Source organism: Cryptomeria japonica, chromosome 9 (assembly GCF_030272615.1).
Source record: "Cryptomeria japonica chromosome 9, Sugi_1.0, whole genome shotgun sequence".
Taxonomy (NCBI): domain Eukaryota; kingdom Viridiplantae; phylum Streptophyta; class Pinopsida; order Cupressales; family Cupressaceae; genus Cryptomeria; species Cryptomeria japonica.
The window spans coordinates 484,757,308-484,782,325 of NC_081413.1; the positions used below are offsets into that span (position 1 = coordinate 484,757,308).

The window sequence follows — 25,018 nt, forward strand, 5'->3', positions numbered from 1 at the left end:
AGGGATGTGATGGTAGATTATGTTGGATAGAGGATAATATGTCAAAATAAGGGTGGATATTAGGATGAGGTGGTAGAGGTGAGAAAAGATCATAGGACCAAGGTGAACTAGGACCACCAATTGCATACACCATGTTAGATGGTGAAGCATTGGATTGTGATATGGGATTTTGAAGGTAGGGTATTTTAGAGTTTGGGATTTAGATAGAGGAATCAATATTATTGATTTTGAGATGTAGGGACCAAAAATGGATTTAGGATTTTTAGGATGGGGATTGGATTAGAGATTTTGGATTGAGGGGGAATGGATAGTTATGGATTTTGGGGTGGGAATAATATTTGGAGACATATATTTGGATAAAAATTTAGAGGGTGTTTTTGGTATGGATTAATTCTTACTTTGAGATCTATTTTGTTCTTGTGCTTGCTTTTGAATTGGTAGGCCTAGGTAGCCTTTTGGATTTATTTTGATTTTAGACTGAATTTTGCATTGATATTGAATGTTGATGCATGGTGACATATTGATTCTTAATTTTTTGTGAATTATTATATTTATATGATTTTTCATTCTAATCACTTCTAAAATTGATGGTATGGTCCCATGAGAAGAGACTATTTTGGCCTCACATGAATTGGGTGATGGCTTCATCATGTTGGAATAAATCCAATGATGTGTGTGTATGTTGATCCTAATTAGGGATTTTGTCGAATCGATACCTAAGGTTGATGAAATGATTAATGGTGGAGGTGATAGGAATGATGGTGGTAACGAGGTTGATGAAAGGATTGGTAGCAATAATCTCATGCGAGGAGTGACTGGAGGCACATGTTTGGATGATGGAATAAGTTTATAATTTGTGAAGGTGTTACAAATATCTTTGTCATTAACATATAGTTGAGACCCTAAAATATTGGATTTGCATTGATTTTGATAGTTTATAAGATGCCCTACTTCTAAAAGCCTAAACATTTTCCTTGATAACACATGTTTTGATAAATATAGATTAGAATAGGATACTTGGTATTTTACAATAAAAGACATGAATCCATTTTAGAGGTATAGAAAATGATGCAATTTTTTATATATTTTTTCATGATAAGAAAACAAAATCAAACAAAGGCGGGGAAACTAAGATGATAGGATGACCCAAATTGGGTTTAATAGAGGAGATTGGCTCTTGAGAGGATATGAGATCATGATTATGGATTAGGAGGTATGTTTGGATCTTTATTTAGATGGTGACATGTGTGTGAATGCTTTGGATAAATCCCTTGACAAATTTATATTTTTTGGGATGAGATGAGGGAGGAGTGGTGTCTTGTGTTGTTAGTGATTAATATATGAAGGAACTTTGAGTTCTGTAAATGGATGGGGGGAGTATTTTTATACTTATGGATGTTGGATTTAATGGATTTGAGTGACTTGGAGGATTTGAGATTGATGACTAAATTGTCAACAATATAGTTGGATGGAATAAGATTAACATGTGGTGCAATTGCACAAATTCAATTATTATTTTTGGTTTATGACCTTTAGGATTAGCCCTTGGAGAAAATATATAAAGACGATATTTTTATGGGTGTTTGGATTAGAATGGGTTAGATTGCATATATTTTAAAGATGAAGTATTTGCATAGGATTTGGAGATGAAGTGGAACTCACACCAGATATAGATTGACAAATGATGAAGTCCTTGGGTTGCACATGGGTTCCTCTTGTTAAAGGTAAAGTAAGTATGACCAATAGATATGTGTTTTCTTTTAGTGAAATAGATTGTGATATTCAATTCTTGGTCTTGATGGTTCATGCTCAAGTGATTGAATCTTGTGGCGAGTTTTATTCAAGAAATGTCATATTTAAAGATTCATGGGTGAATTCATCTTGGTCCAAAAGACTCTCAATATCATCATAAGGATTATATTCTTCTTGATGGATAAAGATATCACCATCTTCATCATTAAAGAAGAGATTTCAAGAGTGGTGTGGTGACTCATAAAAACAAATTGAGTCAAGATTTTTGAAATTGGATTGGGATGGCTAATGAGATTATTTGGGTTCTTAGATTTAAGATTTATTTTGATATAAAAGGGTTGGGATGTTATTTTTGAAGCTTATATGTGTGGATAAGTTTTCAAAACAATTAAGATACAATACATATGATTTAAAAATATTAACCATTCCATAATTGACAATATGTGCTAATATTATGTACAACTTTTTATCAAATTAAATCAAATAGAGATGATGAATTATCAAACTCTCATAATATCATGTAAAACATAATTCATCACTCTCAATGTGTTACTTAAAACATTGAATGCATACACCTTAATCAATCAAGTAATCATTATTATGTCCATAGTAAATGATTTAAAATGAAGTGCATCAAAAATAGTTAAAATATTTTTGGAGTATGTGGCCCTAGGTGTAGGAAACTATAGCAATGAAGGTTGGTGTATGCTACAATGATGAATACCCTAGGTGGCTAAAAATGGTAAGTATATGTAGTAGATGAAATGAGTATGATACATTATTTTCAATTTAATCCAACCCCTTTAATAAGCAATCTTGGGCTCATTGATTATTGGTGATGAATTAGGGTTAAGGTTACTTGAAAATGTATTCATTTTGGTAAGAAAGACAAGTTTGAATTCATGGGACATGTCTATGCATAGCCCATTTAAGAGGACATGATTGTGGGAAGCTAGTGTCCCAAATAATTGAAGGTAAATGATAGGGATGAAACAAGTGTTGTGTTGTGTGATAGGTCACATCCATGTGGAAAGGGGTGTTTTTGGTAGAATTTGTACTCCAAGAGGCTCAAAGTGATCGAAATGATGCTTATTACAAGAGGACACTAAAATTAGTGCAAAATGAGTGGGAAAAGCATAAAGTATTGACTAGAAATCTATGCACTATCATTGTAGTAAGGATAACATAAGATGATGAAGGAAATGATTTCAAAGGATAAGCCTCACATTTGACATAAAATAAATTACAGATATTGAAATTAATGAGATTAAAAGCCTTATTTTTAATTTGTCTAGTTGCCTATCATAGGATCAATGACAACTTAGAATGATTTTAGGCTTCTTGACTTATATTTTAACAAAAATGACCATAAATATAGAAGTAAGATTTTATCCATGACACAAATATTTGTTATCCATTGTTAGCATATGAATAGATAAAGTTATACATCTAGTAACACACTTATTCTAAATATAAATCCTTTCACTAATTAAACCACAACCATTTGAATCTATTTTAATATTAAATGTATATTTCTAAATAATGTTTTTAAAGTTAAGATCATGGAATTCTTTTAGTGGCTTATGTTGTCATCTAGGTGTTTTTGACATTTTTCTAATTCATCAAGTTTGGTTATTTTAATATTGTTTTTCAAAATTGCCAAATTGCCTATATTTGATATATTTTCATGATTTTGTAACCCCTAAAACAAAATTGCCTTGAGTTACAAATTTTATTTTTTAAAGATAGATATGTATAAAACAATTTGGGTTCTAATCATGATGCATAATATTGATAGGTATTTTTATTTTCAATTTTTTATGCTTCAACATCTTTGTTTAAAAAGTATATAATATCATATAAAACATTATTTTTTTATAATAAATTTGATGAATAAATATATTACTTTTTATAAACCAAAAGATGCAAAAATATAGTTGTAGAAGGCACACCCTTAAATAAATTGGACCGAGCCCAACTGTAAGAAACAATAAAATTGCTAAGGGGTGAGAACATAATTATCAAAATATTATATCTTTTTAATAAAAAAATCATTTTTATTAAAATTTTGATGAAATAAATCTTCATTACTTTTCATAAACTAAAAAGATAATAATATCTATTCAAGAAAAAGGTGAGTGAAAAAGGCACAAGCTCAAAGTTTATGTAAGGTCAAATCCAAAATATAAAACAATAAAAGTCTAAATAATATCGAAACCAAACATCAAAAATAATAAAACAACTAAGAAGCCAAAGTAACACCTAAAAATCTATGCAAGATCAAGTCCAAAATATAAAACAATAAAAGTCTAAATGAAGCTAAGCGAAAACATAAAAAAACAATAAAATGTCTAAGCAAAGAGAGCAACACGAGAGCAACACCTTAAAGTTTATGCAAAACGAAGTCCAAAATCTAAAACAAGAAAAGTCTATATAAAGTCAAGCCCAAACATAAAAAAAAAATATAACTACTAAACGTCAAGAGTAACACCTATAGGCTATGCGAAAACATATCCAAAATATTAAGAAGAAAAATCTAAATAAAGCCAATTCCAAACATAAAAAAATAATAAAATGACTAAACAACAAGAGCAACACCTATAGCCTTATGCAAGAACAAGTCCAAAATATAAAACAAAAAAAAGTCTATATAAGATCTAGACAAAATCAAATCCAAAATATAAAATAAAATACGAAAAGTCTAAATAAAATCAACCTAAAGAGTAAAACAACTAAATAGTAAGAACCAACACCATTCTTAAAATATACTCTATAATACATAAACAAAACTACAACAGTCAATAAGATCTAAAAGTTTCTTGCTTTCTTCTTAAAAGAATTATAACAAATCAAGTGTCCTTGGGCTTGTTGTAGGCACCTAGACGGTGCTCAGTTCAAAATACGAAAAAAAGAACTACAACAAAGATTATGCGGGAACAACACCATTCTTAAAATAAATTCCCTACAATACAAACACAAAAACTAAAACAACCAATAAAGTGTAAACGTTTATGTTGGCAGTGGGCCAGCGTCCCTCACAGAGATTCACGACATGCTTTAACAGCCTCGTGTGGAGTCTAGTGGTTGTATCGGGCATTGACAAGTCGATCTTTTGGTGCAACGACAACCCTAGCTTGTAACAAGTGGTATCAGAGTTTGGTCAGAGATTTGAATCACGCAGGTCGCGGCGAGTGACACTAGGAGGGGGATTGTTGGCAGTGGGCCAACGTCCCTCACAGGGATTCACGACATGGTTTAATAGCCTCCTGTGGAGTCTAGTGGTTGTGTCGGGCATTGACAGGTCAATCTTTTGGTGCAATGACAACCCTAGCTTGTAACAGTTTCTTTCTTTCTTCTAGACATGCACCATTTATTTGACGAAGATATGATCAACCAGATTGGTAGCCTTAGATCCAACATCAAAAAGAATATAAAGATGATTTTAAGCTATTATTCTCTTGATCCCTTAAACTGTTCAACCTCATAGATGCTATTAAAATCAACCACTCAATTATTCTTAAAAGAACCTAACTATGACACAGATTATAACTTCATTAACTTGGAATAGGAATAAGATTGAGATGGAGACCTAGAAACTTCTGTTAAAAAGCCTAAAATAAAAAAACAAACTCTCACAATAAATGCACGACATGTACAATCACTCTTTTCTTTCACCTCAATGCCACGTCCTTCATGTCATCCATCACACACCCCATGCCCTCCCTCACTATCCACAATTTGATCACAGAATTGACATGCACGCCTTTACCCATTTACTTTCCTCAAACAAAACATGATTGCTACCCTCCCCAACAACTCATCTTAGTTTTCTCTCGTGCCTGTCCACTGCCTTAGTTACAACGTTTTTCCCCAATGGAAAGAGAACACACAAGCCCTTGAAAGAAAGGTACTTGCAGATATGATTCAATCAAATCAGATCATGTCTGGTACTATGAACACTTGTGACCCCTCAGTCATCTTTTCCATACCACTTCTGTTAATGTACTTGAATTGAAATGAAATTTACTCAGGATTGATGCTTACCAAATATCTTCTCTGCAAGTTGCAATCATGATTAAAAGGTTTTCTTGATATATGGTTGTAAACTGAGCCTATATATTTTCCTTAATCATCTTCTGCCATGGTGAAAAGAAGTTTTACTTGATTTAACATATGCTAACAGATCTTAGTCATTCTCTCTCATGTTGGTCCTTATATAAACAGCATTAGCCTTGGGGATAGTTGCTGTGATATATGTGAATTGTTATGATGGAAAGAATGAAGACTGTCAAGCAGCAGCTGTCAAAGGAATTGCAGAGGGGAGGCAGAGATAACAAGAAAGTGAAGATTAAGAGGGAATGTTGTTGTATGTGTGGGGATGTGGGATTTGAGGAGAAGCTCTTCAGATGCAAAAAATGCAGTTACAGGTTTCAGCACATGTAAGTGTGCATGTTCATTGTTTATTCTTCCAGATTTTCTGTTCTTGGCCATGAATTGCAGAAGTTTGAAGTGTTTCTTAGAAAATTTACATGTTGCTGTGTTTTGAGGATGAAGTGGGTTTCAAGAGTAGATTGGTGTGTGAATAAGAACTTGCTCTGGGTATTGTTGATGTGGGTGTTAAGTTTTCAGAGTAATTCCGCAATACTTCTTTTATATTGTGTTTGTTTAAGATTTCATGCATTAAGGTGTGACCAGCAATCACATGTTTTTGCTAGTGGTATTCATTCCCCATGCTTTGGTCAGTGTCTTACTCCAAACATGCCTGCTGAGAATTAGAGGATTTTAAAGCATAAAACAAGTTATAAGAAATCAGGTATTCAACCAATCTTCTGAACTGATACAAGAGTTTTTGAAAGTTGTTATATACCAATGTTGAAACAATTTCATCAATCAGAGTCTAATGGACCTCAATCATCTTCTAGACTTTCCACTATAAACGACCCTTATATTCAGGTTAGTGCACCAATTATTTACTTAAGATCTCCATCATCTTTCAGACTTTCCACAATAAACCACTCGGATTGTGGTCAACTTACCAGTCATCTATGTCACATTCAATGTGAATGTACCAGTTATTTACATCATATTCAATATAATCAAACACAATGTACCAGTTCTTACATAGAACCTGTTGATTACGACGTATCAGTTATTTATGTAAGATCCCCACATTCATTTGAACTCTTCCCCGTAAAGAAAATCTGCATTCCTTAAATCTATATATCATTGAAATAAGAAAGAGAGAAAAAAAACTCTGGGAAAAAGAACAGAAAGAAAGAAGAAATAAAGATTCTTTTATAGTCCGTAATCTGTATATGGGTCGATAGATGGTTTATAGTAATTTAGGACTACCCCGTATCTCTTATGGAAGACACCTAACTGTGCTACAAACAAGGCATACATACCGTACTTCCTGTAGGATTTGAACATGTAACCTCTCTTTCAAGAACACAAATTAGATTGCTGAAGCTTGAGAACAATAAAAAGAAAGTTAATGCCCACACTGCCCACATTATAATGTTTTCTAATGTTTGTACCCAAATTTTAACATTCTTCCTGAGGGGTCCGATGCTTAAAAATCACATCTTTTTACATTACCATTTGATGCACTAAAATTGTCACTTTTTGTCTGTATTCCTACAGTTTGAGTTTTGGACTAAATTCTCAAATCTTGTTTTTAGTATATTCCTCACTCTAGATGAATAGAGCTCCTTTTCAGACAAATATTGACTATATTAAACATTTGATGTAGAAGAATTCCTACTAAAGCTAACTGTTTCTAAAGCAAGAAAATAGACATTGTAATAAGATGTGCTTGAAAATGTATGTTTTGTTTTTTTCCTGTATTGGGTGCTTCTAGAATGAATTGGGCAAGACTTTGTTTGATTGTATTTCATGTGATACATACCATGTCAGTAAAAAGGAAACTTTGATTCTTATGATATGTTTGTACATATACATAATATGTACATACTTCTCTTCTTGCAGATATTGCAGTCAATTGTTTACAAGCTTGGAAAATAAGGTGGAAATCTGTGAATGGTGTCTGGAGACTGAATCCAAGGAGAGGATTCAGCAAAACAGCACAAAAAGAAAATCCCACGCAAAAGATGATTATCAAGGCAACCATGAAAGTGGGTGTAGAGCAGAAAATTCAAAAGAAATAGAGGGTGAAAGATGCAATTCCAACTTAGTTTCACGGAATGTTCAGAGTTCTCACAGAGGCCTTGGTCAGCGTTACAGGCTTCTTTCTGAGGTTCTCTGCCAAGTTTCTTATTGAAGGAGGAGTATGTAGTCAGAATCACTAAGGTTTTTTCACTTGAATTAGTTAAAGTGAAATATTGTACAGTGGGTTTGCGTGTGAATGATTGTACAGTGTGTGTGTCTTTTCTCAGTTTTGTCTATGTACATATTAAGAGGACAGGTTTTGTTATACCCCAAAGGAGTGGACTTGCATAAATATGCACATATTGGCTTTCCATACGGAATTTAAGAAACATGGTAGATTTTTTATAAATTATTGGTTGTTTTATTTATTTTTTAAATTATAATTATGGTTTTTTTATTTTTTAAATATCTTTTCTTTCTAATTTTTTTTTATATGTATTAATACTGTAATACATTTAATCACAATAGTATTTGTACAGTGAAAATTACATCACATATACTTTTTTTCTTTATTTTTCATCATTTTGTACAAGTGTTTTAAGAAAATAGTATCACTACATGATTTTGTGTTCATTGGCTCAATTTTTAATCTCATTTGGAATTATCATTTTACCTTTTGCTTAAATCATTTTTTTCTTTGCTTAGTTTAAGGCCACATGTGTGACCTTAACCTTCCCAATCCAAGTTCAAATTAATTGTGGCCGTAGGCCAACTTAGTTCAATGTTATTATTAGCTATTAGCGTGCAAGCCAAAATATCAAAGTGTTCACTAAGGAATTACATAAGAGGACAGATCACCTAAGGTCATTTCAAGCATCCTTGTTCATCTCAAAGCGCTCACAACCTGTCAAGGTCTATTACCACTTAGCATCACATATCCACATTTGTGGTTGTCATCTCATTTATTTAGATTTTGCATTAACAACCCTAGTTATGATACACTTGCTCAGTTACTCAAGCACTCATTGTAGTTCATTTATTGTATCAAGTTCAAGCACTCGTTACATCATTATATTGTATCATTGTTATTTATACATTTGTTGCATATCATGCTTGGTGTGCTTTCCAATTTGAATTACAAAATCATTGAAGCAATCAATAGGACTCGAGCTCTGCATAGGACAAAGTGATCACATTTCTAGGCCCTAGCTTACAAAGCTTTGCAATGCTTCTTAGCACCTCTAAGTTTTCTATTAGTAGGTATAAACATAGACAAACAACTTTTGCAAGTACTACAACTCTAATTTGTAAGAATTTAAAGTCATACAAGAGGTTCAAGGTCACCATTTTAGTTTGAAGATTGCATTCATCACAAGCATCTATTTTAATCTAGCCTCAAATACCAAGTATCAATCTTTTCTCAAAGTCATGTCAACATCATCTCTAACATCAAGGTATGTATTTATTTTTTATCCCAAATCCAAGCACGTGTCTAAACTCAAATCTTTCTTCTAAGTTAATTTGCAAAGTTATTGTTTAATCAATTCAATAGCCTCTTATATTTAAGGTATGGTAAGTCTATATCTCTACATAAATTGGTGAAATTGACATTTCTTATATAGCATAAGCCTTGGCCTTAGGGTTTTATTTTCAAATTTTTGTTTTAGATGCGATCTTTCTTGACTTTGGATTTTCATATCAAATTTTATTTGCATTTTGGTTAGGGTTTAAATTCATCCTTGTCTACTATTTTTTATATATCTTCGATATGGATGCCTTCTCCACCCTTCTTGTCATGTATGCTTCCTACCTCAATATCCTTTATAATGCAATTGTGTATTCATGGATTCATTCAAAGGGTGATGCTTTATATATGCTAATGTTACTCTTGAGAAATAAAGTGAAAAAAGCTTATAGAGATTGCTTAAAACTTATGAGTTTGCAAATTTGAAACTAAATATTAACCCCTTAAATGTGTGACTGCACAACCAAAACAAACATGAAACAACAATACCAAAAATAACATTAGATTTATGTGGAGAAAACTTTTTCAAGAAAAAATCCATAGGAGAAAGAGAGGCAAGTATATTATTCATCTAGAAGACTTGTACAGCAATAGACTTCTCTACTAATCTCTATTGAATCTAGTAGCATAGGGACACCTACACTTCAAACTAGAACAAAACTTGATTAAGCGTCATTCCAAGCCAACTTTTATATACACAAAATGAGTCCTTTATGTAATGTGAATCTCATATGTAAAACCCAATTCCCTCATCTAGAAACCATCAACATGCAATCCAAAATAGCCACTTACAAATGCTCTTACAAACGTCATAAGACATCATGCATGGGTGTCCGGGGACCAAGATAACAATATTTTGTCATAGATGTTGCCATAGAATCTTATGACATGTCATAACTATCATAGATTCTCTTACATCATCTTACATGTGTCCAAACAACCCAAAATGAAATCTTTCAGAGGGGATGTCCAAGTATTTTGTCCTTTTCCTAAAGTCTAAATAATGAAAGTAACTTTGTTTTTACATGAGCTCGTTTAACAATGCTGGTAAATCAATTTAAGGAATAATACAAGGATTTAAAAAGTTGATGACACCTTAATCCTAACATCTCCCACTTGACATCATACATTGTAAATTACACTCATAGGAATACAAATTACAAATTAAGCACAATGATCAAGGCGCATGGCCTTCTTGTACCAAGAGTAATTATCTATGGTTATCTATGGTTATTGGTTCTTGTACCAAAGCGTCAAACTTATCAATGTAAACCTTACCATTTTTAACCATTTCTTGCATAAAGTGATACTGAACATCAACATATTTAGTACGAGCATGATACATATGATACTTATTTTATATTTATTTTAATGCATATATTTCTATTAAGCACATGGTGTAGGATAAAAGGAGAAGGCCAAGACACTTGCATAATAGAAGAGGAAAGTTATTATAAACATATTCTATGACAAGTGGAAGTTACAATATTTATTTATTTTGGAAGGAATAAATATTATTTTAGCAAATGCTATGGCATGGGAGTTACAAATTAATTCTATGACGAGAAATTTCTATTTATGGCATTTTTATGACAAAGGAGTTACAAAATTCATTTTTGATAAAATGGAAGAAATAAATAAATTTGACAAGGGAATTACAATTTTATTTTGGCATATTCTCTTACAACTATTAATTGAAGAATCTCCCTAATTTGAAAATTATCCTTACAATGCTAAAAATCATTTTACAACTTCAAAATCTATAAACTACGAAGATATTGGATGCATTTTACACATTTTTGGGGGGGAGATGTTATGAGATTTTTGTAAATTAGTTTTAGTTTTGATAAATATTTATGAGAAATTTTGTTAAGAGTTTTTGAAGGAAGATAAATAGAATATAAATATTATTTTGGAGTTGTTAATAATTTTGTAGGCGGTTATGGAATTTCAGCATTGATATTATATTTAGATTGAAGAAAATTTCCTTGAGTGAATGTGTATGGGAGATATTTAGAATACGAATTTGGAGAAATTCTCCATCAAGAATTGTCGGAAGAGACAAATATTGAAGATTTCTAAACAAGAGAAGGAGCTTGATTCAACAAAAAAAAAAAATGTGATTCTAGGTAACATTATCTAATGCTTTTTTTTAAATAAAATATATAATGTCTGAATGCATGTAGTTTATTTGAAAGGATTTATATGTTTGAATGCATGTAGCTTCTTTATATATATATATATATATATATATATAGTGCTTGATGCATGATAATTATTAGAAATTTGAAAATAAATGCTTGATAAGTTTCACCCTTTTTATTCAATTTTTTTTTTCTTCTATATATTAAAATAATAATAATAATAATCTTTATTTTCTCTATAATGTGTTAAATAATTTTTTTTCAATAATCTATATTTTATTATGTATCAAAATATATTATAATTCATAAAAGAATAAATATTAAAATATAAATAATAATTACGAACAATCTTATATATATATATATATATATATATATATATATATATATATATATATATATATATATATATATATATATATATATATATATATATATATATATATATATATATATATATATATATATATATATATATATCAGTAAATAATATTAATGACATATAAATAATAATCAAATTTTTGGGTCTTATTTTAATCCTAATAAAGTGGAGGCTTTTATTGAAGCTTTAAGCTATTCTTTCTTTTTTTTGACAAAAAAAAAAAGAAAAATATTTCCAATTCAATAGATGTATAAATAATAAATATGAATCATATAGGTAAAAATCTATATTTATAATTTTGATTATTGTATTTTAAAAATAATAATTGTTATAAAGCTAGATTTATTGTAGAAAATAGTTAAATAGAAATATTTATAATTTAATAATATTTAATTATTTATATATATGATTTTAATATTTAACAAAGTTAAATGAGAAAACTATTATGCACACATAAATAATATAAGTGATTTTATAAAGTTAAAGGATTATCTTTGAAATAAATAAATATAATTTATGAATACAAGATGAATTATTGATTTTATTTTCATTGAAGGCTTTGAAGGTGGAGCATAGTTTTGTTCACGCTCTCACTATTTACAAGAGTTTTGTTCAGATGGCTCCTATGTATTTTCTAAAGGATTTTGATGCTCTCTCACGTCAATTCCTTTGGAGTGGTAATTGGCATGCCTCTAAGTGGAGCTTAGTTAAGTGGGAGTCTGTGTCGGCCAAAAAGGGAGGGGGGGCTTGGTCTCTATCCTACTATCTTGACTGGAGAAGCTCTTGCTGCAAAAAATTATTGGCGTTGGTGACTGATCTTCTTAATGGTTCAATAATTAGACTTTGAAATCGTACCTCGGGATTGGACATCCAACTAAGTAATTATCTCTCATCATGAGGGTTCCTTTAGTTGTCAACCTGGGGCGTATACTTGAAATGGGTCGGCAATGTGTATGCACTAGAAATACTAAAACAACCACTTTTCCTATTGTTGGAATTGAAATGTTTCTCTAAGACAATGCTGGAAATAAATAACTAGAATACTTGTAAAGAAATATAACTACCTTCTAAGAAACATTTAAGAAAAACAAAACTTATCCATGATCAACAAACAGGATTCTACTCAGTTCATAGTGGCTACAGAAAGTATTCCAATGGTTGCAAGAATACTCCATGATCAAGATAATGATAAGTATGGAATAAGAAATGAGTGATAAAAGAAGCCAAAGGAATACTCACTAAGTGGGCCCCCTTATCAAGCATCCAGATAACTGAATCAAACGCCTGGAGCTTAAAGCATCATCTTTATTGATTTATAAGTACTTGACAACATAACAAACTATTGAAAGTCTGCTTCTTTCTAACTCAAAACTATATTACTATATCTGAAACTATATTCTTCTCAACCACCGTACAAGAGAAGGTCGGAGGTTATTTAAAGCATGAAATTCCTAACTAACTAGCATACCACTCTCAAAGTTCAAGGATGATCCTTTTATTGAACAAGGAGAAAAAGAAGATGAAATTGCAAATGTTGAGAATCAATCAAAGCCTGTTGGAGCAGTAGAGATAATCTAGCGTAACTTCAATCCTAAATCCATTCCTTCAATAAAGGAAATCATTATGTCTTCAAATAAGTCATAATGAACCACTTCCAACTGCTAGCTGACTTCTTCAACAACAATCCTTGTTGTCCCTTTCTCGGCCAACAACTCTATAATATTTATTGTTGAACATCCTAGACCGATTCAACATTCTTCTTCAATCCTGAATGAAATTGTTAACGTACACAAATATATGCCTAATTATTCCTATTAGAGTAACATTCAAAAGCTACATGCATCATTACCATGGATATTCCTCATAGCACAATTACCTATTATATTGCATCAAAAATGAACATATATAAAATGAGTTTATGTCATATGACCATATCATCAAGACATATAAAATATTATCACTTAGCAAAGGTTCTAAAATCAAAAGACATAACTAGACTCCTAATGTTCCAAAAATGAAACATACACAGAGATAAAATAGAGCCATTCTTTTGGCTCATCATTCCCCCCCAACCTAGAATCTTGTTGGTCCTCCAGAAGATGAGGATGTTGCATTCCTTCCCCTTGCTTGAGCTCTGTAATTAATGACTTGAGTTTTTCTCAAGCCTCCTATAGCAATATTCCAATAAAACCCCTTGTTTCTTTCAAGCCTATCCCATCGAGCCTTTTTTGTTGTCTCATCAGATGAATTGGCATACCTATTACAATCTAGTATTGTTCATAAAAGTATAGGTGGCTGAAAGAGTAAAGGGAGCCAATTATTCATTTATGTTCACCCCAACTGAGGGTACCATAAAGTCCTTTTCAAAACTGCATACTAATTTTGCAAAGTGCGTGGCTCTACCATCTGTAGCTCTTCTATAAGATTGTTCCACCTTCTTGCTACATGACCTAAACCTAAATGTGCCTCAGAGGGCCTCATTGCTTCAAACTCCTTATATACTTCTTCCCTCAAGGCTAATATTTTGGGCTTAAAATCGGGATGATACAAATTTTTTTGCCAATCATAATACAGTCTCCTAGGATTATCACTCTCTGCTCTTATTGGCAACGAAATTTTAAGTTCTTCTTCTTGATAAGTTTTAGCTTCTTCACCCCTTGCATATTCATTTTGGATCCAAGACATTAGTGCCCTCAAATTTATGTCACCAATATAAACAGAGGATTTCATTCCCTATCATTAGGTACTGCATAGTTGTGCAAATAAAATTCACAAAGAAATTTTTTAACTATAGTAGGAGAGTTGTGATAAACCTGATAAAATTCCTAGGTAGTTTCCAAGGAATGATCTCAATCCGAAAGAACACTGGACATCTTGAAAGTGAGGAAGCATTCCTTTAAGTACATGGCATAGACCCTAGGTGGTGGTCTACACTCAAGAATGTTGAGTACCATAGTCACCACAGTATCTATTTTTCCTTTAAGAGTAGAAATCTCCTTATCTTTCTTCTCAATTTCCTTATGCAGTTGATGCATCTCATTTTCCCATTCTGCCTTCTTATCCAACATATCTTGGTCTAAATCAAATGCAACTAACATCCAAGAAAAATGAGTAGGCCTATGTCTAACCAATGGAAGAATCCTCTTACCCTTCCTCTATTCCTCAGTCGATTGTCCTTGCTCTACCATTTGTACATTTACTGGATCCTGAGTTGGAGTTTCTATTTGCCTTATCCCATTTTTTTGTTCTTCTATAGAAGTTACTTCCTTCTCAACTTCAGGGGTATTTTGCATTTGTTCTTGTTGTGTTTCTTCTTCAATGGAAGAGTCTTGCCTTTCTACTGCAGGAGCTCCCTCTTGTCTTATCATAGAAACAATTGTTGCAGACTATGTGCCTTTCTCTTTTTCAATCACCTTTTACACTACTTTTGCCAAATTTTCCAACCCAACCATGTTCTCCTCACCACATTATTGTTCTTCTTGAATTTCATGTTTTTCTTTAGTGTTTTGTTCCTCTTTAGAAATCTGATTCGTTTCAAAAGCTTCACTCATTTCCCCTTCTTTCTCAACTTTTTCTTCAGACTCAGGGGTTTGAGAAGTTGAGTTTCAGGAATCAACCTGAATAGGTCCCCTGGATTTCATATTTGAGTTTTTCTTGGGCCTCCCTTTAAGCCTGTGACTTCTTCTTTGAAACTTAGTTGGAACACCCCTATGGGTTCTAACAAATTTAGATTTCTTTGTTTCTCTTTAAACTGAAGAGTTGCAACAAGAGGTTTTGCAACTCCCTATTTCTTCCTTCCAAGGGCTAAAGTTTCTTCTTCTAATTTCTCATTGATTTTCCGTTTTCCACCTTGATTCTGCTGGAACCTCACAAGGTCCTCCATACTAGGGTTTTCTTTTTCAATTTCAACTTTAGTTGACTTTACTGGCTTACCCTTTCCCCTTCGAGTGGAAATCTTAGTTTTTCTAGGAATGTCCATTAAAATATCTCCACTAGTGACTATAGGAACTGGCTCAACATTGGTCAAGATTTCTTTTGCTACAAGAAATTTTGTACCAGAGAGATCCATGGAACTTGAGGCTCCAGGGGTAGTTTTCCTTTTCTTCTTAAAAACCCTAGTCTTTATTTTTGCAACCCTTTTTTGACCCTTATAATTTTCTACCCTGAATTCACGTAGTGACATAAATTCCTCCCAAGATGACTGAGAAGCATCCCTCAATGACCTTTCTACTAATAATTTAATTAAACAATGGTGGGAGATGGAATTTGTCCTACCTTTTTGGGTTTCAACGACCATGGTCATTAGGAGGTTATACAACACATTTGGAACGTTCATCCTAACTCCATTTCTGAGATGGCTAAGTAGATTGAAGTGTATTGAGTGCAAATAGGATTGTCTCCCTTTACATGTTAAATACTTGATTATGTGAACAATCATTGTCATACACTTCTCTGGTAAAGAAATTATTCTGCCCCCCTGCTTATCAACAATTAGTGGACGATCTCCAAGTCTTGTGAACTCCACTTGGGCACTCCTTGTTGGCATTTGACTGAACCAGTAAATGATTGATTAGTGAATGTGATGAAGAGATTGAGATTCATGTTTGATGACTAAGTTTTGTGTTGTCATTGATGGCAACAATTTTTTTGTAGTCATCTAAGTCTTGGAAGCCAACCGGTAAGACTTAACCGGTACAAAAGACAGTTTGATAGAGAATCGGCAAATAGGACCTCAACCGGCAAATATGAGCAGAATTGCATTCCGGCAACCGGTACAAGCGATTCATGAAGAGTTGGATGATGCGGTTTTAAAGAAATGATGGAGATAGGTATTTGAAGTTATGTTCATGACCGCATTGGCATAATCAACTGGACAAGTGAGATTTGATGTACAGAGCAAGCATTCTGATGAACACTCAACCGGTAGTGATATAACTCACTTAAATTGGTAAATTGGAACATGATTTATTTTATTTTTTATTATGTCGGTAGCCGACATAAGTAAAGTGTGTAATGTAAGATTGTCGAGATTCATTGAACCTAGGAAATTGTTCCAAGGTTGTAGCCGACTAAGAGATGTTTATTAAAGGTGGATGAGGTATCAAGTAGCTATGTATGTATGTGTGTATGTAACCGTGTGAGATCGTTAGCAAAGGATGTGAATTTGACTTTGCGGTGATTAGTGAGGCTCTGTATTGGTGTGTTGTTAAAGTTTTGAGCATCTGAAGAGGATCTTATCAGACACAGAGGTATTACATGAAGATCATTTGATTGTTGTTTTCCTAACAGTTTGCAGCAGTCAAATCCCCTGACCGGGTAGGTCCTAACAGGCCTTACATTGTAAATCCCTTAAGCAGGTAGCTCTATATTAGAGTCTTAAATCCTCTTGTGAGGTTGATCCTAACAAGTCAAAGATTTTAATAGGGCTTATCATCTAAATCCCTTAACTGAGTGACTCCTAACCAGGTCTTCTCCTAATAGGGCATACTTGTAAGACCTTAACCGATCAAGATTTCTATTATGCAGATGGTGAATCTTGTGGGTATTAACTCCCACCATGCTTTTTCCCTTTTGGGTTTTCCACTTATTAATCTCTTGTGTTATGTGGAATTTGTTTTATTGTGCATTAGCTTATGTGGTGATATTCCTCTTATTCTTATTAATTTTTAAGTTGTTGAAGTCAGTGATCATATTCATATTATTTTTGCTTGCACTGATTCACCCCCCCCCCTCCCCCTCTCAGTGTCTTATAAGTTTATCACTGTTGACATCCTTTGATTCTAGATACTTTTCTCCTTCAATAGGTAAACCAGTCACTTCTGAAATTCTTTCTTCAGTGGCCAAAACTCTCAATCCTTTAACATTTGCTTCTCTATTAGAGAAGGTCATGGCAAACTCAGTAGCTATTCCTTCATCAAATTTATCCAACTTCAAAAAGTAATTCAACCACCCACTTTGAACAAACTCTTGACCACACACTTGATCCTACAAAACTAAGGTATGAAATGTGGTTTTATGCCTTATCAAAGATACCCACATTGTTCTCTTTCAGTACGGTTTACACAATATTTTGCAACCTTCTATTTTATCTTCTTACCAAAGTCACTTGTAGCTCAAAACTTTCTATTTTTAAAGAAAACACTTATTGAGCGAAAATAATTAAGAATGACGATTGGAAATCACAAGGGTGACAAGGCAGTGCAATTATGACTCTTAAAGGTGGCATAATTAATCCAGAAAGGTAACTTGTGCAAGGCTTTCAAAAAAACGGAGTGCATAAAATGTCATAATCACTTTATTCACTTAAAATTTGGTTCTCATAAAAAGCAATACAAAATATTGATGACATAGGTAACAGAAAAACCAAATCACCCATAGGAAGTCAAATCACAAATAGGAATGAATTAAATCACGGTATATACATCCCCTAGCCTAAAATGTGCCAAGTGTCGTCACATGGCAAAAGAGAAATTATAGCAAGGCAATGAGGAATATACATGGCAATTTTAATGCAGGTATTGAATGAATCTAAAAGGAAATAATACAAGCATCCATTTGTGACGTACCTAGAGTGATGTGATGCGATGCATGTCAGAGTCCTTTTCACATACCTGGAGTTAATTTAATGATAAAACTTGAAAAACGGATGAATCTGAAGTGAGGTGAAGTGATATGGAAGATATGAAAGTGAAATGGAGTGAAATATAGATGTTATTACAAAGTAATAACTTCCAGGAATATGGAAGTGATTATTATGAATCAGTATAACTAATTAATCAGAAGGCAGGGTGAAAGGCCCACCTTCATCGGTTGCAGGAAACTCCAAGTTTGAATGTGCATGAGAACTGATGTTTGAATTAAATATTTCTATGAAATCTCCTTTGGATAAGGGCTTACTATTGGCATTTTCAGTAGAAAGACAGATTGTTGATATTCATTAAGGATGTTGAGAAGGTTGTTGAAGATTATTGATATAACTGAAAAAGGATGATAACTATCTTTATAACATTATTTTGTCATTGATGTCAAGAAATTGATTTTCTGATTTAGTATGATGTTGCCATATCTTGAGGAGATTGATTTGAAGAGAATTAAGTGGTCTGTAAGTGACATAGAAAGAATATGAATAAGGGGAATAAGTTATTCAATGGGCAACTATTACTGAGTTAGACAATGATGAGATCATGATGTTTAGATTGTTTTGATATCCTACATATGTTGTTGATTGTAAGGTTAATACTATACTATGTCATCGGGCAAAGAACCTAGTCGGTAAACCCTAAGGAACCTAGTCGGTAAACCCTAAGGTTATCAATATCGGTTAATGAAGGCGGAATGTGTACCGAGTAAAGTTTAGTATTTACCGAGTTGCAACCAAGTTATGACAAAGCACATTGGATGAATACAAGCATTATTTAATGAAGAACAATGATGAGCTGGATATGTATAAATGATTGGAATACCGCACATGAAGTTTGTTAAAGGATCTATGGCAAAGAAAGATCGGCAGGAAGATCTACAACACAGATTGAACCGCAATAACCTTGTGCAAGTTCCAAGAAAGGACTGCAAGTCCCGAGGCAAGGTAAAACGTTTTCAGATTGAAAGATGCATTGAACCTGGTCAAGATTGAAGATCTGATGGCTAAGATTGATCATGGGAAATGTGATCAAAGAGATTAAGCAGTGAGAATTGTTTATAAATAAGAAATCATTGATGAACAATGCATGCAGGCAAATGTAAGCACAGGGATGCTCCATAGTGATTACCGAGCATAGAAGCTTGAAGACTTGTTTGAATAACAGAGTAAAGAGCCCAACAGATGGACAAGATAAGTCCTATGACAAGATTGTTTTGAGCAAATAAGAATCTGCTTTAGCATTTTAGATGTGAAGTTGCAAATATATTTACTACTGTTGTTTATTCTGAATAACATAGAAATCTCTTAACCGAGTGGACTTAACAGTCTTATTTGTAAATCCTCTAGCAAGGTAACATTCTAAATGACTGTTTGAAATCCTTTCACAAGGTCACTTCTAACAAAGTGAAGATCCTAACAGGTCTGAGGGAAATCCATTAACTGGGTCACATCTAGCAATGTGTTTGTAATCTTTAACATGATTTGCTTTTAACCGAGCATACTCTAGAAGAGTATATTTCTTAGTGGGTCCGAAATGCCACAATGGTTTTTCCCTATTTGGGTTTCCACATTAAATCTGGTGTTATGAGTTTCATGATGATTATATGTTTATGAGTTTGCATGTTTAGCAATTTTTGGTTATATTGCTGAAGTATATACTACCGAGGTTGAATCTGTTGATTTTATGGAAGTTTAAGTTTGTATGATTCACCCCCCCCCCCTCTCATCTTGTTAGCTATTGGCATCAGCTCTTTACATTAAATATCAGATCTATCACTTACAATATAACTTAAGTCTATGTTCATTGACTAACAACTTGAATCTGACAGGATTAATTGTTGTGAGATAAACAATGCCATTGTCAAACACTTGTGATACCTCATATGGGCCTAGTCATCTGGTGTGAAGATTACCCATATTATCTTGATACCTGGAATCATATGGGTGAGCCCAATCTCTGGATTGAAAGTTTTTGTCTTTGATATATTTATCATGCCATTTGATTCATTGATTTTGGAGGAGTTATGTGTGTTGCAGGGTAGTTGTTCTGACTTCATCTAACTCATTGAGGTGCATAATTCTTACTTTTTGTGCATTGGTAATATCCATCCCCAATTCAAGTGTTGTTCTTAAATTTTTTAACTCAAATTCAATTGGCATCATTGTTTTCTTTCCATAGAGCATCTCAAAAGGAGTAAACCATGTTGTTGTTTTCCATGATGTCCTATATGCCCAAACTACTTCATGTAATCGAGCTGCCCAATCTTTCCTATGAAGATTAACATTTTTGGTCATGATACTTTCAATTTCATTGTTTGTAATTTGTGCTTGTCCATTGGCTTGAGGATGGTATGGTGTATATTTTCTATGTTTGATATTGTATTCATTCACTAATGTTGTAACAAGTTGGGATGTGAATTGTGCTCCTTGGTCTGTGACAATTTCTCTAGGAATGCCATATCTTGTGAAGATTTCTTCATATAGAATTTCAGCAACCTTGTTATCTCTTGCATGTGTCATTGCCTTAGCTTATACCCATTTGGTGAAATAATTAGTACAAACCAAAATGTAAGACTTACCATTAGAAGGTGGATCAATTGGTCCTACAAAATCAGGGTCCCACTTGTCAAATGGTGTTACCACCACTTGAGGGTGCAAGGGCATTTGATTTGATATGGTTGTTCTTCCCATCCTTTGGCATCTGTCACATTGCCTTGTATACCTAGTTGCATCTTTATGAAGGGTTGGATAATAATATCATATGTTAAGTATTTTGATAGTTGTTCGCTTGGCTGCAAAATGTCCTCCACAGGGTTCATCATGACATGCATGCAATATATCATAAGTCACATCTTCTCTCACACATCTATGCATCACCTGATCTGGTCTTGTGTAAAATAAGGATCCTGCTATCCAAGTGAATTTGAAACTTTTCTCAACAAGTAATTTCCTTTCTTTTGGAGAAAAATGAGAGGGTACCTTTTGAGCAACTAAATATTTGGCTATATCAGCATACCATGGTGTTTGAACAACAATAGAGAATAGATGCTCATCTAGAAATTAATCATCCAAAATGGGTGATTTTCGATTTGTTGTTAAGCATGAAATAAAATATGCAACTACATTTTCTCTTCATGGTTTGTCTATGACTGTGATATCAAATTATTGCATTAAAATAATCCATCTAGCCAACCTTCCTGAAATTGAAGGTTTATTGATAAGATATCTGATTGTTGCATGGTCAGTGTGGACATAGACTTTATATCTAGTTATATAATGTCAGAACTTATTGAGAGCATAGATAACTGCCAACATTTCCTTTTCAATTACTGTGTAGTTAAATTCAACACCCTGCAAGTTTTTGCTGACAAAATAGATTGTGTGTTCCATTATTGTCTCTTTTTATCCTAGATTAGCTCCAATTGCATGATCAGATGCATCGGTGTGTATTTGAAATGGAAGTTCCCATTTAGGACCTTGAAGTACCGGTGCATGAGTTAATGCTTCCTTCAACTTAGAGAATGCTTTGTTGCATGAATCTGTCCACTAGAATTTTGTATCTTTAGTGAGGAGTGTATACAATGGTGCTACAATTTTACTGAAATCTTTGATGAATATTCTGTAATAACCTGCATGGCCTAAGAAAATCTTAACATCCTTCTCTTTTGTTGGTATAGGAAAATTAGAAATAACTTCTATCTTTCTTGGATCTACTTGAATTCCTTTATGAGAAAGATAGTGGTCGAGAACAACACCTTCTTGCATCATCATAAAACACTTCTCACTATTTAAAGACAAATTGTGATCCTCACATCTCTGTAAAGTATTTTCTAGGTTACTCAATGCTTCTTCAAAAGTACCACCATAGGTAGTGAAGTCATCCATGTATATCTCCATGCAGTCATGAAAAATATCTAAAAACATGCTTATAACTACCCTTTGAAAAGTGGTTGGGGCATTACATAAACCAAATGGAAGAAATGAGTAGGCATAGGTCCCCCATGGGCATATAAATATTTTCTTTTCCTAGTCCTCGGGGGCTATTCTTATCTGGTTGTATCCTCTGAAACCATCTAAGAATAAAAAATATTTCTTTCCTACCAAGGAGTCTAATACTTGGCCAATGAAAGGAAGAGGAAAGTGATCTTTCTTGGTTGTAGCATTAAGCTCCCTATAATCTACAAAAACTCTCCACTTTCCATTTTTCTTAGGAACAATAACTAGAGGTGATACCCATTTATTGTTAGAGTTGGGATATATAAATCTTGCATTGAGTAACTTCAACAATTCTTGCTTAACTATTTCCCTTAATGCAGGATTGATTCTTCTTTGAGGTTGCCTTGCTGGTTTACAATCTTCTTTGATGTAGATCTGGTTTGTGAATAATTTAGGATGCAACCCTTTCATATATGTATAGTCCCAAGCAAGATCGTCTTTATGGGACTGTAAAATTATTGTTAAAGACATAGTTTGTTCTTGAGTAAGGTGACTATTGACATTCAACCATTTTTTGGGGGCCACTTCAACTTGCTTGACTAGCTCTATTATAGATGTTGTAGGAAAATGTGGAATTGTTACTTCATGCGGCAACAATGTATGCAGTAAATCTATAGCTACATGAGATTTTGCAGAAGAGGTTGACAGTAATCGTTGTAGAGAACATGCATTTTGTGCATTACAACCACCAGTTTGATCAAGAATTCCATATTGATTTTGCAAAACATTAGAGAGCACATCTTCTTCTTCTTATTGAAGTTGCAAGAAGGGGTCCTTTCTTATCATCATCAATTGTTGTATTGTATTGACTTTATCAAATTCTTCTTCTATATCTGGCCAAACTAAGTGCTCCTCTTCAAGTTGAGGTTGGGCAGGTGAATATAATGCAAGTGTTTTAATTTTTGTCTCATCTGAAATAGTCATGTCACCTGACCTACATCCTATGAAAGAATTTTTTGTATCTAACCACGGTCTATTCAAGATAATAGGATAGCCTCCTAAAGTTTCTTTAGGTGAGAGGATGACAAAGTCAGCTGGATATTCCCAGAAATCCAGTGTTACTACAAGGTCTTCCACCATACCATCTGGTGTGACAATATAACTATCTACAAGTTGTAGGACAGTAGTTGTAGTCCTTAGGTTAGTGATGTTGAGTTTCTACATCACATCCTTTGTTATAACATTTATAGTTGCCCCAAGGTCAATAAGAGCATTTTGAACTTAAAATCCATTAATGACTACTGCTACAAGAGGACTTCCTGGGTCTGAATACTTAGGGACACAGAATTTCCCTAACATAAGGTTTGCTAATTAGCCTACAACATGACCGTGTGCGGATCTTTCTTCTTTCTCCCTTGATTTTTCAAACAATATTCTTTAATTGCCTTTCCATATATTGGAACATCCTTTATTGCTTGAAACAAAGGAATCTTGACACATACATTATTTAACTGATCCACAATATCAAACATGGGTTCTTCTTTTTGTTTGGTAGGTTCTTCCCCCAATCTTTGAGAAAATGGAGGCGTATTAGTTGATTCTTGTTGTTATGGCCTAGATGGAATCGATGAAGTTTTGACACTTTGATGGATATTGCCTTCATCAGGCATTTCAGTTATAACTGGAGGTGAAGGTGCAGGAAGAGTTGTTCCCGACCTTAAATGAATATCACTTATACTAACAACATAGGTAGGGTATTGATTTGGATTAGTAGCATAAACCTATTGTTGTTGTGGTTGTTTATGTTGGAAATATGTTGGAGTTGGTTAAGTGTTGTAATTAATATCAACATTGTATCCTGATAACTCAATGATGAACGAATAGTACCAAACCAGTACTAAGAGGGGGGGGTGAATCAATATAGACAAAAACCTCAGTCTTAAACTGGTTTGACAACAGACACTCCAAATGACTGGTAAACAGTGATACTGGTTTGAAACAGAGTGCAACTGGTAAAGCTAAGAGTGACTGAGACAAGCATTAACACTTAGCTTTCCACTCAACTCAAAACTACACTACCATTTCACCCTTATGCATGAATAGGTAATCTATCATCAAAACATAATAACAGCTAGTTCAACATGTTTTATTGACAGGCATAAAACACAGAACCATCACATGCTTGACAGACAATAACAAAGCATCACAAGATAAAAACATCACACATGACACACATATTTTTCATGTGGAAACCCAACTGGGAAAAACCATGGTGGGGATGAATACCCACAAGCTGTTTTTGAACTCTTTAGAAGTTCTCTCTGTTAGGAGCCTTGTCCAGTTAGAGACATTACAATAGGTTTTGCTAGGAAACGATCTTGTTAGGGATCACCCGGTTAAGGGATGGCTAGAATACCTGGTTAAGGGTTAAACCTTGTTAGAGGATTTCAAGAACTCAATAGCTAAAGGATTTCACTAACTCAATAGCTTCGAGTTACCCTATTAAAGGATTTACAACAAGCCGGTTAAAG

General features: G+C 33.3%; 1 protein-coding gene across 1 annotated transcript; it reads left to right on the forward strand.

The window, feature by feature from the left end:
• The first annotated feature begins 5,545 nt into the window (after nt 1-5,545).
• Nucleotides 5,546-8,284, forward strand: LOC131057736 (uncharacterized). The gene is made up of 2 exons (XM_057991899.2): nt 5,546-6,191; nt 7,741-8,284. Exons 1-2 carry the CDS (start codon nt 6,019-6,021, stop codon nt 8,030-8,032), a joined length of 465 nt encoding a protein of 154 aa, XP_057847882.2. The 5' UTR covers nt 5,546-6,018; the 3' UTR covers nt 8,033-8,284.
• Nucleotides 8,285-25,018: the final 16,734 nt, after the last annotated feature.